At 38.0% G+C, this 19439-nt stretch overlaps 1 protein-coding gene across 3 annotated transcripts; it reads right to left on the bottom strand.

Annotated features, from left to right (window-relative positions):
- Window positions 1–7749: 7749 nt before the first annotated feature.
- Window positions 7750–19402, bottom strand: rpn1 (ribophorin I). 3 transcript variants are annotated; one of them, XM_084101970.1, is made up of 11 exons: window positions 18589–18604; window positions 18358–18420; window positions 18208–18272; window positions 15307–15613; window positions 11033–11242; window positions 10430–10622; window positions 10239–10338; window positions 9983–10121; window positions 8942–9061; window positions 8609–8854; window positions 7750–8521 (listed from the first exon to the last, which is right to left on the bottom strand). In XM_084101970.1, the coding sequence occupies exons 2-11, from the start codon at window positions 18358–18360 to the stop codon at window positions 8339–8341; spliced, it is 1566 nt and encodes a 521-aa protein (XP_083958096.1). In that variant the 5' UTR covers window positions 18361–18420; window positions 18589–18604; the 3' UTR covers window positions 7750–8338. The 3 variants fall into 3 exon arrangements, with proteins under 3 accessions (XP_083958096.1, XP_083958094.1, XP_083958095.1); XM_084101968.1 differs by lacking the exons at window positions 18358–18420; window positions 18589–18604 and adding an exon at window positions 19020–19402; XM_084101969.1 differs by having other exon boundaries at window positions 18358–18604.
- Between the last annotated feature and the right edge of the window lie 37 nt (window positions 19403–19439).

The raw sequence follows: 19439 nt of genomic DNA, 5'->3' as shown, positions 1-19439 counted from the left end.
CATCTATACAGCTGTTCTTACAGTGCATCTATACAGTGCATCTATACAGCTGTTCTTGCAGTGCATCTATACAGCTGTTTTTACAGTGCATCTATACAGCTGTTCTTACAGTACATCTATACACTGTTCTTGCAGTGCATCTATACACTGTTCTTACAGTGCATCTATACAGCTGTTCTTACAGTGCATCTATACAGCTGTTCTTACAGTGCATCTATACAGCTGTTCTTACAGTGCATCTATACAGCTGTTCTTGCAGTGCATCTATACAGCTGTTCTTGCAGTGCATCTATACAGCTGTTCTTACAGTGCATCTATACAGCTGTTCTTACAGTGCATCTATACACTGTTCTTGCAGTGCATCTATACAGCTGTTATTACAGTGCATCTATACAGCTGTTCTTACAGTGCATCTATACAGCTGTTCTTGCAGTGCATCTATACACTGTTCTTGCAGTGCATCTATACAGCTGTTCTTACAGTGCATTTATACAGCTGTTCTTGCAGTGCATCTATACAGCTGTTCTTGCAGTGCATCTATACAGCTGTTATTACAGTGAGTGTATAGATGCACTGCAAGAACAGTGTATAGATGCACTGCAAGAACAGTGTATAGATGCACTGCAAGAACAGTGTATAGATGCACTGCAAGAACAGTGTATAGATGCACTGCAAGAACAGTGTATAGATGCACTGTAAGAACAGCTGTATAGATGCACTGCAAGAACAGTGTATAGATGCACTGCAAGAACAGCTGTATAGATGCACTGTAAGAACAGCTGTATAGATGCACTGTAATAACAGCTGTATAGATGCACTGCAAGAACAGTGTATAGATGCACTGTAAGAACAGCTGTATAGATGCACTGTAAGAACAGCTGTATAGATGCACTGCAAGAACAGCTGTATAGATGCACTGCAAGAACAGCTGTATAGATGCACTGTAAGAACAGCTGTATAGATGCACTGTAAGAACAGCTGTATAGATGCAATGCATAGAAGGGGAATGGCATTTATGGCCATGTTTGTCTTTTAATTTTCTTAATAAATTGGATCCTAGTGTGTGCTTCAATTATTCAAATAAAATACGTAAGGAATATTCAATTCAATATGATGGAATTTTACTATTAAATTGCTTAATTTATAAAAAAAAGGCTTAATTTTTTTTTTTTTTTTTAGTGAAAGGACATAGCATGACATATGATTAAAATATATTTTTTCAAAAATGTCTTGCAAAAATGCATTTGTTTCTTATGCTCCAAACAATGTAATTTAATGTAATTAATGTAATCACACGTTTGGTGATATTTTTGTCACATTTTCCCTAGTTCTCAGGAGGATATAAAAGGCACTGAAATTGAATAGTTACTTTAAAAGTATTATTTAAAAAATGATAATAAATACATTTATAAATATATATATATATATATGTATATACTGTATGTATATAAATCTATGTATATTAAAAAAGTGCTTAATTATAAGTATATTTAATATGCTGATTTGCTGCTCAAGAAGCATTTCTGATTATGATCAATGTTGAAGACACTGATAATGTCAATGTCTGCTTAACAGTTTTATGGTTCTGTGATTTGTTTCAGGATTCTTTGATGAATGAAAAGTTCAAAAGAACAGAATTTATTTGACATAGAAACCCTGGTAAGGGGGGTGATGGATATGCTTGTTTGTTTGTTAACTTTTGTTGTTCTTATAAAACTAATAAAAACAATATTAAGAAATCCTGGTAACACTTTATTTTAAGGTGACATACTACATGTACTTACTATAGTAATAACAGTAAATTATGCATAATTACAAGTAACTAACCCTAAACCAAACCCTAACAGTAACTCTATAGTAAGTACATGTAGTTAATTAATATTACTTGAGTAAGTACAATGTAACTGTCACCTTAAAATAAAGTGTAACCGAAATCCTTTGTAACATTATAAATGTCTTTACTATCACTTTTGATCATTTATTACATCCTTGCTGAATAAAAGTATTAATATATTTTATATATATATATATATATATATTTTACTGAACACAAACATAAACAATAGTAAATTACATTATTTCATCTGAATTAAAAAATAACTCATGGCAACTTTGAACATATAGCTCATCCAATCAGAATTTATAGTCAGATAATATTTAGCCATATCTTTTAAAAATGTCATTAAAAGTCAGAATGTAAAAGTGTATTTTTGGAGGATTTTGAGGAGAAAAAAAGAGATAGACATAGAGGAAGCTGCAGCTGGACCTCGTCTTTCTTTATTAAAACAAAAAGATGGGATGAAAGAGAGATGAAAGTGCGTTTGAGAGAACAGTTGTTGTGAGGGGAGGATTGTGCCTCGGGATGTTTAGAGGTCATATATTCACCTGTGGACGGGTGTCTGTTTCCTCAGACTACTGGAGCTCTTTGTTTCTCATATAAAAGCTGAATGCTTGTAAGGTTTTATGAGATTGTGTGGCTAGAAAATTATGAAAATGGTTACTGGAAAGTTTAAATTAAAGTCAATATAAAACATTGAAACAACATGAAATGCAACCAGTTTTACTTCTGAAATGTTATATGCTAATGAGTGGATTAGAACATTCAATGAGAAAAAAATCTGTGTCCTTGTTACACGTTACTGTAGTAATAACTAATAACTATGCATAATTACATGTAATAACTAACCCTAAACTAAACCTTATTGCTAACCCTATAGTAAGTACATGTATGTATAATGTACTTACATTTTTAATTACACTGTAACACGGACACATTAACTAAAAATCTATATGCAATTAATTTTTTTTTTAATTGATTTTGAGTAATGTTACTATATATATATCAGTGGCTGTGAACTAGTGGGTCTGTTCTGATAGTCACAGATAGTCGGGGGAAACAATGCTAATGCAAATAATAAAATGCCATTAACTGTTCATACTTAGGATATAAAAAAAATAAGCTTATCAGCTTTTGAAAGAGAGCAGAAAAACCGGTTACACTTTATTTCGAGGCGTCTTTGTTACAGTCGATAGTGAGTAATATTCATTAATAACCTGTACTGAGGTTTAGGGTTAGTTTAATGTAATTATGCATAATTTACTGTTATTACTATAGTAACTACATGTAACACATATAACAAGGACTCTAAAATACAGTGTTCCCAAAAATCACATATGTTTTTGTTGATGTCAAATGCCGTCCATTCAAACTCTACAATATTTTGCCGCAAATTCATATGCCGCATGGTAGATTTAATTAATAATTCAATTTTGATGAAAAAATTATGATTATATTATAGATGATTTAGGTGAACCGGTGTCATTTCTGTTACAATATGGATCAATGTATTAACCAATCAGCAAGCAGGACCAGGATGCTTTATATCCGTTTAATAAATATGTAAATAACACAGTTGTTGTATGCGAGAGGACACAGTTAATAAGCTGAATATTATTTTGCCGGCCCAAGTCAGGTGCCACAATGTAACCTTTCAAAAACACCCCTTTCATGTAGTTGCACAGCTTGAGGTTTCTGACGGTGTGTGTGTGTGTGTGTGTGTGAGTGCGGACAGTGAGGGCGGTGTCTCTGTCACCGTGGTGATTTATGAGCGTGCTCAGTTGCGAGCTGCACAGTGCAGGATATTGTTCTCTGACACTGACGGGTCTCTCTGCAGGCTGTCAGGACGTGCGCGCGCGCATGTGTGTGTGTGTGTGCGTGTGCAGGGGCTGCAGGTGAGCCCGGCCCGGCACAATCAATCAACGGCGGGTCAGTGCGGCCCCGGGGCCCGAGACCACCTCACACTCGCCTCTATTGTGGACGCTCTATCGCTAATGAACACTGGCCAAGTTGGACTCTTTGTTTGGTGCTGGAGTCTTCTTGAGCTTTCTGCCTGGGCTTTGAGAAACTGTCATTGAACTCTTCAGCTTGGAGCGTGTGTGTGTGTGTGTGTGTGTCCTCCCACCCTCCACCTCCCCCACACCCTCACACACACCTCAGCTTTCACTGTGCACCACATCAGGATACAGTACTGCTGCTGGATTCCGGTTTCAAACAGAACTTAAGCTCCGGTCTGGTCAACAGCTAAACCGCAGCTTTGGCAGACGCTGTACTGTATGTTCCAGATGAAGCTGTGATGGAGCGCCGTCACCCGTAACGACCCTCTCTCTCGTCCACCCATCAGCTCGCGCATGCGGGATTATTAATGTCATATCTGACATTTGGCTCGGTGTCAAAATCAAGCAGAAATCAAAAGTTGTTTCTTGAAGGAATTAGGTGTGAGAGGCCTGTGATATTTTGTGAATAGAACATGGATGGAACGCTGTATTGACCAATCAGCATCCAGGACCCAAATTATGCTGGTTTTATTTGATGTGAGTTTTTATGGTAAAGAAATTCAAACTGTAGTTTGATATCTAATGACAAATTCAGTGTAAAACTCACTGCCACTATACTAAGTTGTATAGGTGGTTGCTAGGGTGTTGCTAGGTGGTTACTTACTGGCCCAAGTCAGAAAGGGCCCACTGATTCGCTGATATTTTGGTCTGTAGATATGGCTTTGATTTCTGTCAGTGTAAATTTATGGGATTTAAAATTTTTTTTTGTAAAAATCATAATTTAGATTTCTTAGAAAAGTGTTAGCATATCTTTCATCAAAAAGCCACAAAAAACAAAAACAAAACAAAAACATACAAACTTTGGGGTCGGTAAGTTTTTCAAATGTAAAAAAAATAAAAAATAATAATAATAATTAAATCCAAGGCTGCATTTATTTGATTACAACAATACAGTAAAAACAGTAATATTGTGAAATATTATTCCAATTTAAAACAATATATTTTAAAATGTAATTTATTCCTGTGATCAAAGCTGAATTTTCAGCATCATTACTCCAGTCTTCAGTGTCACATGATCCTTCAGAAATCATTCCAATATGATGATTTGCTGCTCAAGAAACATTTCTTATTATTATCAATGTTGAAAACATTTGTGCTGCTTATCCATGCTACATTTTATCCAGGATTTTGATGTATAGAAAGTTCAAAAGAACAGCATTTATTTGAAACATTATAAATGTCTTTACTGTCACTTTTGATCAATTTAATGCGTCCTTGCTGAATAAAAGTATTTAATGCTCTAAAAATCTCTCTGACCCCAAAACTTTTAGACTTAAAAAAACAAAAACATAATTAAACATAAAATAATTACAAAATCCTCGAGCAGTATGCACAATTATGTCAGTAATGTCCATCGAACACTCTCACTTTATTATGACCCGAACTGATGTGCCGACAGATGCTATCAAGCTCTGTAACTGTAAACACATGTAATGTACGAGAATGAAAAGCACAAGCATATAGCCATTCCAGAAGCGTCTGTTTGTGTGTTCTGTTCAGCATTCACACATGCCCTCGACTTTTACAAAAGCCATTTTGACAGCATTTTGTCTGCGAATGTGTGAGAATGAGAGTTTCACAGGGTTTCCCACCCAGCGCTGCTAAAGACTAACCACAAACACAGAGTGTGTGCCATTGTGAGGCTCCGGCGCTCTAAGCATCAGTGCTAACAGACATTGTCTTGGTTTCCCTCCAGTGTGTATTTTCAGAATGATTATTGTACAGCATATACAATATGTCTGCGTTATCATGGGGACGAGAATGGCAGTTGTTATGCTGGCGCAGGAAATGGCCCTGTGGTGACCAGTGATGACCTCACTCATGAGGTGATGATGACCTCAGCTTGGCCTCTGCCAGCGTCTTGGATCCTGGGCCTGATGTGGAAGTCCAGTAGAGAAGCACCTCAAGTAAGGTTGGCCATATATCAATACAGATTTGTTGTGCATGTTAGCAATGAAGGAGAACTGGTTACACGAGACAGGCCTAGTTCATTTTTTTTGTCACAGAACTTCAAAATTGCTCAATAATGTTAAACTCTGGTCCTGTATGCAGTGACCAAACCCAGCAGATTACTAACAGTTGTTTAATGACATTGATTACGTTTTTTTTATATATTTTTTTATTCCGTACATAGTCGAGCAGACGGGTTAGATTAAGAACGTTAACTACCACTAGGACAGACGGGGTCAAGACTTGGGTTCAGGCCGAGTACAGCGTGATGTTGCCCTCTTGTGGTCAGAACATGCACACTCATTAAATAGAGGCTCTACTTCTTTTACATTTCTTTTTCACCCAGTTGTTCAAAAGTAATCTGATCGGATTTCGGCTTTCGGATTGGATCGAATCTTGAGAAAGGATTCTGAAATCAGATTGAATCACAAAATTCTAAAAGTTTTGATCTGGATAAAATCGTCAGTTTGTGTTGTTCTAAATTTTCTGTAAGATTGGGATACCTTTAATAAAAAAAAAACTAGGATTATCCTGATCCCAGCTTCCAGGATTTCAGGAAGAAAAATATTTAAAATACAACATTTGTATCATGTAATTATATATATATATTTATTATGCACATTTCTATATTTAACTTGCTCTTGATTAGTTTAACCCTGAAAGTAATAAAGTAGAAGTAGACATTAGACTACCAAGTCTTTCAGTACAGTAAAGGAATTAGAGATTTTGACGCAAAAAAAAAAAAAGAATCACCCAAACAGCTGTCAATATCAAACAAAATGTGATTTTTATTTTATCACTGTATATAAACTACATTGTTAGAAACTACTTTCGACTGGTTTATCTCTGATGATCAATCTCTTCCCTTATTGAGTGTAGATTTGTTTGTTTTTGTTGAGGGTCTCATGAGGGCTTCGGAAACTGGAGATTTGAATTCATTTTAATGCTTTTGCGTTCCCCCAAGAAACTTTGCATTCTTTCTCAAAACTCAAAAAGTTATTTGCGAATGAATGCAGTTTCTTGGGGGAACAAAAAGCACATGAAAGTATATAATTTGTCTACCATTCCATATTTATTTTCCCATCATCATGTCCCTTCAGTGCCTCTGTAGGGTTCTGATCGTTTAAAGGAAATTGAAAATGGAAGGTGATGTTTGCATGTTGTTTTCTTTCTTTTCAATTAAAACACTTAAAGTGACCCACATCGACTCTTCTACCTGTCGTTCTTTACATCTAACCCCATTAAGAGCACTGGTAGTAATCTGGATTTGGTCATCTGAAAAAAGTGTGTATCTGGATCAAGGTGATCCAATCCTATTTGCTTTGAAAAACCAACTCAAAATTAAGATGGATTACCTGATCATGGGTTTTCCAAATCTATATAATTCTGATCCAGATGAAACTTTTTGAACTAAAAATATACAAACCCACACAAAAGACTATATCATCATAACTTGGAAAAAGATCTGATTGGTAACTGTCAGGCTTTTGTCAAAAAAGGATTTATTACACAGTAAAATTTATTTTTTCGTATATAAACTCAATTTCCAGCAATCTCATTTAAAAACCATTATCTAAAAGCTGTCTTCTCATATTGATTACACACAAACAACCATTAAAAATAACATGGTAAAAAAAAACGACCAAAGAATCATAAAACATTTCTTTTCTTAAAGTTTTAGATTTAATTTGCAAAATATTCAAGAGTTAATCTGCTACCCCCCAAAACTGTATTATGTTTTTATTCTGGGAGAAATAATACATTTATGGAAACTAAGAACTTGATAGAATGTAAAGTTATTTTAGAGTAATAGATTAATGATGGGTGTCTAATGGCCTGCACATTTTGAAGTAAAATTGCTTTACTTTGCAAAGACTGTTATAGTCAAATAAATCAGATCACCGGTCCGGTTTTAAACACCTTGTTTATTTACGGACTGAAAATGTGTCACATTTACCGTTGACATACAAAAATCAATCTCATTCATATCATTCACTGTGGAACTGAAGTACGTCATTTACAATAAAAGAAAATCATACAAAAATGTGAGAAATAAAAACCCAATAGAAAATTTCCAAACATGAGCATATCAGTGTCAACCTTTTCAGCACCTTATGTTCCAAACTTGTGTTTTAGGACGGGGAAGATCCTTTTCTCTCTATCTCTATTTTTTTTTTTTTTTAAACAATAAGTGCAATGATGTTCAGGTGAGATTACGCTGAGAGGTTGTGGAACCAATTTAAATTCAAATCCGACTCCAAAAACTGCAAATGATAGTGAAAAGGAAGCAGTTTGCTGGACTATGATAATGAAGACTGCATCTGACATTCAGAAACTCGAAACAAAAAAAACCCTGTTCCACAACCACACACACATCCTGCAAAAAACAAACAAAAAAACACTCAAACTTCCTACAAAGGCACCAACATGATGTTCACAGAATGATGCATCTTGTATGTGAGTGTACACTTGATCTGCCAGTCCGGTGTGAGATTTACAAGGCGTCCAGAAGGCTGTCGATGCGGCTGACCAGCTCTTGCCTCTTGCCCGTCAGGGTTTTATCCGAGTCGATGTAGGCGTCCTTCTTCACCTTTCCGGCCACCAGCCGCTCGGCTTCCTGACAGGATCGGGACACCAGATCCTTCAGCTGGCCGTCCAGCTTCTGTATCTCGCCAACCTGCAGGCGGAGGAACGGTGAACGTTTAGAACCACTGAAAGCATTTTAAAATGAGATAAAAGAACGGCTTCTGTCGAGATGGACTACTTTTTCAGCCAGATCGGAGCCCTCTGCCTTGAGACGGGCTTGTAAAGCAGTGATGTCATTGGTGAGGGTGCGGTGTTCAGCCTCTAGAGTCTTGCGGCCGCTGTTTAGGGCTCCGGTGTCCCGGGATTGCTTGTAGCGGTTCACCACTTCATCCATGTGGCGGTACAGACCGAGACGCTTGTTGACCAGAGTCAAGACCTGCTCGGTGATGGAGGCCACCTTCATACGCACCTCCGCTGCGGGATCCTGGCAGAGGAAATGAGGAAACAGACAGCTTAGATAAGAATCGGACACCTTCAGTCACTTCAACAATACTGCGTGCTCCAGGCGCACCTTGGTGATGGAGAAGTCGAGGCGCACGTAGATGATGACAGTGAAGAAGAGGATGTAGAACGCTCCCACCACTAACAGCGGCTCCTGCAGCATCAGGATCTTATTGAAGTTGTAGTGAACCTAATGAGAAAAACACAGAGGGCTTATACTTGCTACTTTTTGCATAAGCACACTTGTGCGGTCACTGCCTCCACAAGACATTTTTGACACTTTGCATGCACTTCGATTCCATTGGAAAAATTTGAAGAAAGGTTTGCTGAGCAGAGCACCGGTACTTTAGAGGGCAGAGCAAGAACTGCAGTGAATAATGGCAAAACAACCATGTTTAATGTTGCAACTGCTCAGCGTTTGTTTAGAAATTGACAAATGCCAACTCGCTTTTTGTAAACTAAATAAAAATATCCAAAACAATACTGTAGTTTGATGAAAAAAGTCGGTTTTTGAATAGCTTTATATTACACTATGTAGAAGAAAAAATAAAAGAAAAAAATGAATATGCAAGCACTTTTATTTTACATAATTTTTCTTAATGAGCTTAAATGTAAAAAAATAAAAATAAAAGAAAGTGTTGATTGAAAAATACAAATGTAAAAAAGGTCAAAGTGAATGCATTTAAAACCTTTTAATTTATATTTATAATTCTAGTTAAATGTAGCATTTGTTACATTTAAATTGCAATTTACAAATTGCTTTATGCATTTGCCAAGTGCATTTATTTACATTTAACATTTTAAACTTTAAATCATTTTTTTTCCCATCAGTTTGAATAGTGATTTACTTTATTTTTAAATTAGTAACTTTTATTTTATTTAAGGAGCACTCTTAGTCTTCCATGCATATCTAGACCAGACTGTAAAATATGAAAACTAAAATGTTCAGCCCATGTTTTCTAAGCAACGCTGTAAAGAGCATCAGGATAAGACGACAGGACAGGATTGTACTTGAGGAACCTTGAGGCTTTACAGAAGTTCTGTATCCTTGCAAGAGATTTAACACCATTTAAAATGACCCTGCTGGTCTCCTGTGAAAGTCTGAGATTACCACAACGTCCTGAATGTGCTGCTCCACCAGATTGTTCTTGGTGGCCACCAGCACAGGCCTGCCAAAGGTGTCCAGGTAAGTGTAATGCAGCTCGTCCTGACTGCGGGTGATGGGGTACGGGGTGTCCATGTGGATATTTCTAGACCAACAAAGTAGCAGTTAATCTATTGTCAAGATTTTTAAAGGAATTGTGTATTACATATTTATACTACCAGTAAGTGTAAGTCACCAAATTAAACTTGTATCAGATGCTCACCTGGCTCCTTCAGGAAGGATCAGTTTCACCGTTAGCTGGTCAATAACCTGGTCATCATAGACATGATCGACCAGACGCATCTTCAGGGCATACTGGTCTCCTAAAGAACAAATGGATTTGTAACTTTATAATGATTTTAAATTAAAAGAAAATTGTTTCTAATCTCTCAACTTGATAAACCAGACACACACCTAGATTGTAGAGATATTCATAGCTGGGAAGATTATAACCAATCATGTAATGTGTTTTCCAGCCACCGAACAGCGGGAAACGGGGACGGATTTCAACCTCTACGGAATCATCTAGAACTTGGAGGTGAGAGGTGGAGATGTTCCCGATCTCATCGCGGTAGTACACGTCCTGAGCAGAGGCTGGGAGGATGGTCTGCAGGGATACAGAACACACAAGTTGAAGAACACCAAACCAAGTGCACCGTGGAGGTCAAGACTCCTCTACTTCAACCGGTTTAAGCTTCATTCAAGCTAAAATTCATTTTAAAGGTCTTTATTTTTGTCAGTTTGAATAGTGATTTACTTACTTTTTATTTTTAAATGAATAACTTTCCTTTTATTTAAGAGGCACTCTTAGTCTTCCATGCATATCTAGACTCTAAAATAAGAAAACTAAAATGTTCAAATATAATTTATATTCCATACCCCTGACCAAAATAGAGTTCTTTCAAGTTGCCTACAGGAACACAAACTTCAGCTGAACCATTATGTTGGACCAGCTGTCATTTTGCAAAATTCTTTAAGGAGTTTAAAAAAATAAATAAAAAGAGAGTGTTAAGACACCTTGAAAGATTTGACTGAGGAAATGCCGCTGTCAGACTGTCTCTGGTAGTCGTAGCGGGAAAAGGGCCCCTTCAGGTAGGCACCAGTGTGTCTCAGATCGACGGTTTCCTCCACGGCGATGTTGCCCCAGTGAGAGACCTCGATGGTTCGAGTGATACTGCTGATGGTGAGGAAGGGTGTGTTGTTCTCATAGTGGATCTTCATGGCATCCTACAAACCAGCAGTTTTCAAAAGGTTAAACACTGCTGCTCAGAGTAGACGTCCACACACACATATCGTTTTAGCAGATTCATTGCCAGACTGTGGTTATCGGCAATAATCATTTTTCCCGGTTGCGTTTGTTGCAGGATCAGCTGAGAAGGGTCCGCTGTCATCACACAGTATGAGAACAGTGTAGCAAAAATACATGCAAATCTGAAATAATTGTTTAAATGTCATGCTTGTTTTGGTCTATTTGCATTAGTTTATATCAGATTTCCTCAAATCTTGTCATGGAGGGCCAATGCCCTGCAGAGTTTAGCTCGAACCCTGATCAAACACATCTGAGCAAGCTAATAAAGGTCTTCAGATCACTAGAAAATCACAGGTAGGCCAGTTTGAGCTGTGGCCCTCCGGGACTGGATTTGAGGAACCCTGGTTTAAATCCAGCTGCGCACGTTTACGCATCAGTAAGCCATCTAGGTTGTATATTTAAAGCTAGTAATGTGAGACTGCCGGTTCTAGAGGGTGCAAACCACCCTCAAAAGAAAGCGAGAGCACCCTGTACAGTTAATACTGTAATAATGTCATATTGGCAAAGAAGATTTGGCAAACGCTCAAGTGCGTTTTGTGTTTGTGCTCTGGAGGGTGTCAAAGGTTGATTTCTTGGACGCGATGGCCAATCAGAAGTGTTTATATTGGACAGAATCCATTCCCCACTCAAAACATCAGATTTTTTGTTCAGTGCTGAGTTCTGCATGCACTTTTGTCTGACCCTAAAAAGCAAAACTTAACATCCAAAACAGCAAGATCAGTGATTGTCGTAAAAAAATACAGTCACTAAACAATAAACTGCAGGACGTGCTCGATAATAAAGTGCTATTAAACTGCATTAAGCCGTGAAAGAGATACTGTTGCCCAAGAGGATTTCTGTGCGCTCGCTCTGAGACGGATTGGAACACGAACAAGCAAAGTAAACTTTGAGCTTCAGGTTTATGCCTAAATGATCACATATACACAAATGTGTCAAAATGCCTAGCTTGGTGAGTTCACTGTCGGTCACGTCTTAAGTAAACAAAGGGTTGGGAAATAAGTCACATGTGTAACAGTATATTGGATCCGTGCATTCAGTCTTAGGGCCGTTACATAGTCAACGCATCGGTACGCATACGCGTCCGCAAGACTACACATCGCTACGCTTCGGCCGCCATTATGCGTCGATGCGTAGCCAAATGTGTCGTCCTAGTTTTTGATACGCGACGATGCACGCAATACTATGCGTTGTCGGTGGGGGCGACATTGCAAGTATTGTACATTAATTCAAGTATATTATGTTTACAGAAGAAGGTTTGAATACAATGGCGGGCGAAGAGGAAAAATTAAGCGAGCTTATACGTATACATCTGCTCTACAATGTGTGTGTGTGTGATTTTGGTTGGGTGACAGTTGTAGGTTACAGTTTGACAAGAGTTTACAGTTTGACAAAAGCACAATGTTGTGTTTTACACAAATATAAGTAGGCTAAACACTTTGCAGTTTTAATGATGTCCTGTATGAACAAAATGACGGAGTATGTTTTTATATTTCCACTGTTCGATCGCGCCCGTGCCTCTCTCTCTCTGACACACACACACTCACACATTCCAGCATTGCAATCTTGACATCGCAGCCTGTTATTATGCTGCGTTCACACCAAATGCGAATAGAGCGTCAAATTCACGTCTAGTTCGACGCTTGAACATTTTGAATCCATTCGCGCGTCCAAAGCGAATAGGACGCGCGTATAAAGCGAGTGTTTGAAGCGAAATAGACGGGCGTTCAGAGCTATGGCTCTACTACCCCCTGTTGCGTGAGCGGTGTATTGCATTTCACGCATCCCCGTGACGCTTGCGTCTGCTTGCGTCCACTGTTTAGACTATGAAAGGGAGCACGTCGCTCGCGTTGCTTGCTCGCGTTGACTATGTAACGGCCCTTAAAGTGACATCAGCCTAACACTCCTGCAGCCGTCTGTGTTATTAATGCTTATCAAACAAGAAAAGACTTATTGCTCTTCAGTAGATTTAGTAGGATTAATCTATATTTAATTCATACAGTAAAGACTATGCAATGTTGTTTTACATTTGATTAAGTTGATAAAGACGATTCTGTTTTTTTATTATTATTTTTCACAGGAATGCTATATTTGCTAAGCTCTAAGTTCCTCTAAGAGAGGTAATGGAATGGAATTGCAATGATTGACATAACCACAGCAATGGACGGAATAAAAATATGATATCAAAATAGATTTGACATGCATTAGGATTTGACTGCATTAAGCAAATTAAATGTAAATTAATATATTAATAGAAAAATATTCAAATTTGCATTTGTTTTGATTCAGTATCACCTGTGGCCCTTCCCAAAGTTTCTTACATATATAGAACAAAGTGTGTCAAAGATAATGTCTTTAAATAACCTCGTTTGAGTAAAGAACAGAAGAAATGACGTCAACTGATTATCCATATGACTATAGGTACTAGTGTTTCTTGGCTATCGGTCCACCTCTAGTTCAAAGTTTGGGTCAGTAAGATTTGATCAAACTTTCCCCAGGAACTAGGAACTTTGGGCTGGTACTCGATGTGTTTACACCGCAGGAACCAGGGTCTAAATGAAGTTCCGGGTAAATATTTCCCCCTCCGATAGTCCCTGCTCACGAGGTAGTGCTTTTTCAAAGTTCAGGAACTTTCAGGGGTGGGACTTGTGTGCTGCACAAGCTGATTGGTTGTGTTCACACTTCATTTTGGTTGGATGACTCCACGCAGCATTTTATTTATTTTTAACCTCCCTTTTTGAAAAATCTATTGCGGTTCGTGTCGTGGCTTCATGCAGTAAGAGTTGTCTGTCTGCAAATATGGAAATTAATAAAAAAAACTGGTGGACTGGCGACGAGTTTCAGGCTTTATTTTGTGGAAGAGGAAACTTTCTGCGCGTTCGTCCCAGCCATCTCACGGTCAATGTCCGCAATAGCTGATAACATTTTATATCTAACGTTAGCATTACGAGCTTACTGAACACGCTTTATCAGTGCTCGTCTCTTTTCTGCCACAGCTTTTATTATTAAGTCATTATGTTTACACATTGTCATCTATTGCAAGGCACTCCAAACCATGTTATAAATTTACTAACAGGATTGAAATAGCGCTTTGAGGTTAGTAACAAACAACTATTTACAAGACTGTCACTATTTATGATTGATAGACGGGGTTCAGGCTTTTTTTAAGCGTATTTGCGAAAGAGGGAATTTTTGCGCGTTCGTCCCAGCATCTCACAATAACTGATAACATGCGTTGTCTAATTTTATACGCATACGAGCTTTCTGAACACGCTTTAGTATCAGTGCTAGTCTATTTTGTTTTGTTAATTACCTCGTTAGTAAACCAATACATAACTGCAGCACAGTTTGAATCTCCTCCATACTTATTATAAATGTGGCGCTCAAAACTGATTAGGAGCAGTTGCGCGCAGTTTACCTTCCCGGTACTTTAGACAGCAGTGTAAATGCAGAAAACAACCGGTCTGGGGCAAAAAAAGTTCCTGGGACAAATTGTTCCGGGTAATTTCGGTGGAAACGCGGCTAAAGACAATTAAAATGGTTACAAAAGATTTCCATTTCAAATAAATGATGCTATTTTTAACTTTCTATTAAAAGAATCTTGCAAAAACAAGTCAACAAACATATTAAGCAGGACAACTGTTTTTAACATCGATGATGCTGAAAATTCAGCTTCATCTCAGGAATAAATGACATTCTAAAATATATTAAAATAGAAAATAGAAGTTATTTTAAATTAAAGTAATATTTCACAAAATTACAGTATTTTTGCTCAAATAAATGCAGCCTTGGTGAGCAATAGAAGTTAAAAAAACATTCAAGTTTCAAAACAAAAATCTGACTGAGCCCAAACTCTATTTACATAAAAACAAAACTGAAAAACTCACATGAAGCATGAAGTCAGTCAATTTCATAACTAGCACATAAAGACAATACTATCATGTAAACACACTGTTTGCAGTATATGACTACTGTGGTCAGTCACCTGGCTGAAGGGAGGTACATCTTTGAATGGTCCATACTCAATGGCCTCGTCGCTCTTGGTGGGGTTGCCCAGTTTGGTGTAGGTCTCCACGGTTTTGGAGGCCAGGCGCACACGGGTGGTCTGGGAGCGGGTGGGGTATGGGGAGAACAGGTAGTGGTTCCCCTGGAAGACCACCAGCTGTCGCTCGGCCTGGGTGATCTGGGTGGGGAAAGGCTTCAGCACGTGACTGAACACAGTCTCGACCTTCACCCGCAGTTTAGCACCCGGAGCGAGAGAAGACGGTAACTGTGCCTCGAAGAATTTACCACTGCAGGAGGGGAAGAGAACAAGATGTGTGATGTATACATCTCCAAGAAGAGGAACATGCCAATATACACAACGAGCAGTGTCTCTCATAGCCCATGTGTAACTTTTGTCACATCTGACTTGTTAAGAGTAATTGTTTGCAGTCTAAAAAGCAAAACGAACATTAAACAACATCAATTTGCAGTTTAAAATTGGATTCAAATTAGGGTTACAAGATTAACCACATTATTGCTTCTCTCGAATAAGCATAATCATCTGAGATATTAGCCTACTGGTTATTTATCCTGAAAACTTTTCTCTTTCATTTATTAATTGCATTGGTAACAAGGTTTCAATGCTTGGGTTGCCAGATGTCAGTTTAAATCCCCAAAACATCTGGACCCATTTTCTGCCCGGTGTAATACTTAATCTTCCCAACCTGGCAACCCCTTCCCAAATCAAAATGCAACACCGCATGTTTGCGTTCCTTTACGAACCCACTTGTGCTAGTTGCTTCAACAAACTAAAGTAAATCCAAACATGAATTTCAACTATATCAGGTTTTTTTTTTAAAGAAAATCACATACATAATTTGGGATCAATGACACATTTCACTAAAAAGCTTCTTTCAAAAGCTAAAACAAAGTTTTACCAGTATTCATAATATAGAGTGTTCGACTGATACAGGTTTTTTGATGGCTGATGCTGCCACTAATATATATATGATATCAGACAATTTAATGATTTAAATAACTATTGCTATAATAAAACGTATATTTATTTTACATAATATTTACAAAAAATAGAAAAATATTTTTTGTAAAAAAATCATTTGAATTTGACAAAAAAAATCTGCAAAATAAATATATTTCTTAATTCTGTAGTCCTATTATGGCATTTTCAGAAATAAAGAAATTGTTAAATAAGATAATTTAAAAAGTATACACTATCCAACAATACTCAGTAATCTGAAAAGTCTGTGCACTGGGAATCATATTTTCTTAAAGACTTGGCAATGCTAATACTACATATTATAACATGTAACACAGCATAGTTTGAAATTGCTCGCTTATGCGTGTTCAGTGACAGCCGAACTATCCGGTCCACACCCTATTCACAAAGCTTTAATCTTTTGCACGAATGGACCATAAACTATATCGGTCGAATGCTACTTTCTAAATTATGAAAAATGGTAAAACTTTAAGAAGCATCTCTCAAAAGCTAAAATTCGAATATTAATTCTAAATTATATCAAATTATGTCTACAATTTTCAAATTTCAAAATAAAAGTCATGCTTGCGACACCAAACAGAAAAAGCCAAATGTCGTCTGACATATGGACCTTGGGCTGACCTCTAGCAAGTGTGTTTATGTATATGATAAATATAATAACTGTATTTACTCTCTCTTGATGTGTGATCACGTGAAACTGGAATGATTCTGATGAAATTAAATTTCTTAAATGAGAACAATCGTGATTACTAATAAATTATAATTTGAGCAAAATAATCATGATGATCAATTGAACCATTATTGAGCAGCCCTAAATTAAATCTGATTTTGGCATGCTGAACATGTTAGTCACCACAAAATAAAAACTGACAAAACTTCTCGCAGTAGTTATTATAAACGAAATTCATGTGCCCTCATATTCTTTAATCAAAATAACTTCCCCTCCCTCTTCCAGTGACATCTCTTCTCTGATGGTGTGTTTACTGGTGCGAGGGGCGGGGCAACCTGTCACTCACATGAGATCCACCAATAGAGACAGAGCACAACGTGTCATAATCTGAAGACCACGCCCACCAAGGGGAAAACAATCCAACCGTCTCCATTGACTTTGCATTGCGAGAGGCTGCCTCCTTGTCATTTCTTGCTTCTAACAAAAGACAGAATAATCCCTAAAAGCTGCTATGTGACAAGGTGTACAGCAAACAAGCTAAGAAACCCAGAAATAAGTTTTCATAAGCTGTCAACACCAAAAAACGAGCATTTGAGGACATAAAAGTGGATACAGGCTGGAACGAATGGGTAAATTGTGGGATCCTGACACTCAGTATGCACTAAAAATACACTACGTGTGCAGTAAGTTAAACATTTGGTCACTGGTGAGTCAAATATCCAAATGTCAGTTTTATATATTATATTTCCGTAAGATAAACTATCCTGTGTTGTCGATTACAGTTTCCTCCAGCAGGCGTACGTTAGTTCTCAGAGTAATTAGACACGTGACGCTCTGTCTCAACTGCCTGTATCCACTTTTATGTCCTAAACATTCGTTTTTTGGGGGTCGAGAGCTAATAAAAACGTATTTCTGGGTTATTTAGCTTGTTTGTTGTACACCTTGTCACATTGCAGCTTTTAGACATTGTTGCAGCCTCTCGCAATGCAAAGTCAATGGAGACAGTTGGATTGTTTTCCCCCGGTGTGGGCGTGGCCTAAATGCGCTCTGTCTCTATAGCAGACCTCAACCATCCAATCAATTTCCCACGGTCAAAAGGTCCCATACAAAAAAATAATAATTCTGGCTCAAGAAGTGATATTCGTCACAATAGTGAAGAAAAGATGATTGCAACTTTTGTTTCATGCCGACTTTAATACTTTTGCCCAGTTTACCTTTGTCCAGGGATAGTTTTCTCTTTCAGCTCTAAGCTTTCATCCTCCTCTTCCTCCCCCTTTACCTGGTGAAGATAAAACAAAAAAAACTTATGCTATAACCAGAAACTTCTTAATATGCAGTCTAAAGTAAGAAAAACAGGGACAAACCATGACCCTAAAGTCTGTTGAAGCTTAAAACAAGCCCTCCGCTTACAGATCAAAGCCAAACACCTGCAAATGAGCCGTCTGTCAAACTCATAGCTGCTAATATACACTTTTAAGCACGAGAAACAAACGTTTTTATTAAAAGAAGAAAACCAAATGACGCTGGATTCATGTTTTTGTATAATATTGCTGTAGTGCGACAGCACGGAAGTGAACTGTGTCTCCAGAACTTACGTGTCACGCTGGCACTGACAGAGCAAAGCGGAAGTGCGCTGCACAACCACAGCTAATGCTAATCCTAGATATATAACACTTCAATAACGCCATGTGCATTACATAAGAATTCATTTGAATTCATTATTTGAACGAACATTACATCTTAACTACATTGTTTGAGATGAAATTAGCCAAAAATGTGTGCAAATGTACAAATCAAGCGGAATCATGCAGCTAGCTTAGGCTACAGTATATGAAAAGTTGCACTCCCTATTGTCTCTATGGCAAAAATAAGTTTCAGATATCATTTAAAAAGCACGAAACAGTCTGAAATGAATAAGTTACAATTAAAAGAGAAGCTATCAAAAGTGATAGCTAGCAAAGAGCTTCCCTTCAGCATCACCCACTCTTGCCTTCTTGTATTTTTATTCATTATTTGATTTACTCACAGATGCACCGATGAAGGCCAGATGCGGCGCGAGCTCGGGCTCCAGCGCGAGCGTGAAACTGTGCACTCGCGACGCCCCGTGATTCGCGAGCTGGATCTCGGCTGTGATCTTCCCGAGGTGAGTGCTCAGATCCAGCGTGCGCTTCACGTCCTCGTTCACCAGCCCGTCCGCGCCGACCGACGCGCAGAAGAGGCACGAGATCAGCACTAAACTCACCGCTCCGGCGCTCCACATTGTCTTGCGTTTATATGTTATGATTTGGCGGTTAATAAATGTAATAAGTCCTATCTGGTGATGTGTTTGCGCGTGCAGTGAGGCCTCACGCTGCAAAAGCTGCTCCTGAAGGATGACGCTTCATTCATTCCCTCACGAGTGACGTCACCAAGATGGCGGACAACGAACCCACCTTTCACCGGGGCT

This window comes from Abramis brama (assembly GCF_963993115.1).
Source record: "Abramis brama genome assembly, chromosome: 23".
Taxonomy (NCBI): Eukaryota; Metazoa; Chordata; class Actinopteri; order Cypriniformes; family Leuciscidae; genus Abramis; species Abramis brama.
The sequence above is the reverse complement of the archived record's forward strand: the minus strand, read 5'-3'. Positions and strand labels throughout refer to the sequence as shown.

Bases quoted from the DNA above. Each gene is read 5' to 3' on its own strand.
- rpn1 (XM_084101968.1), bottom strand. From the start codon at position 19,253: ATGTGGAGCGCCGGAGCGGTGAGTTTAGTGCTGATCTCGTGCCTCTTC. The intron at 10,122-10,238 runs GTGAGCATCTGA...TTGTTGGTCTAG, and splicing joins ATCCTTCCTGAAGGAGCCAG to AAATATCCACATGGACACCC. The intron at 8,522-8,608 runs GTAGTCCATCTC...CTCCGCCTGCAG, and splicing joins GCTCCGATCTGGCTGAAAAA to GTTGGCGAGATACAGAAGCT.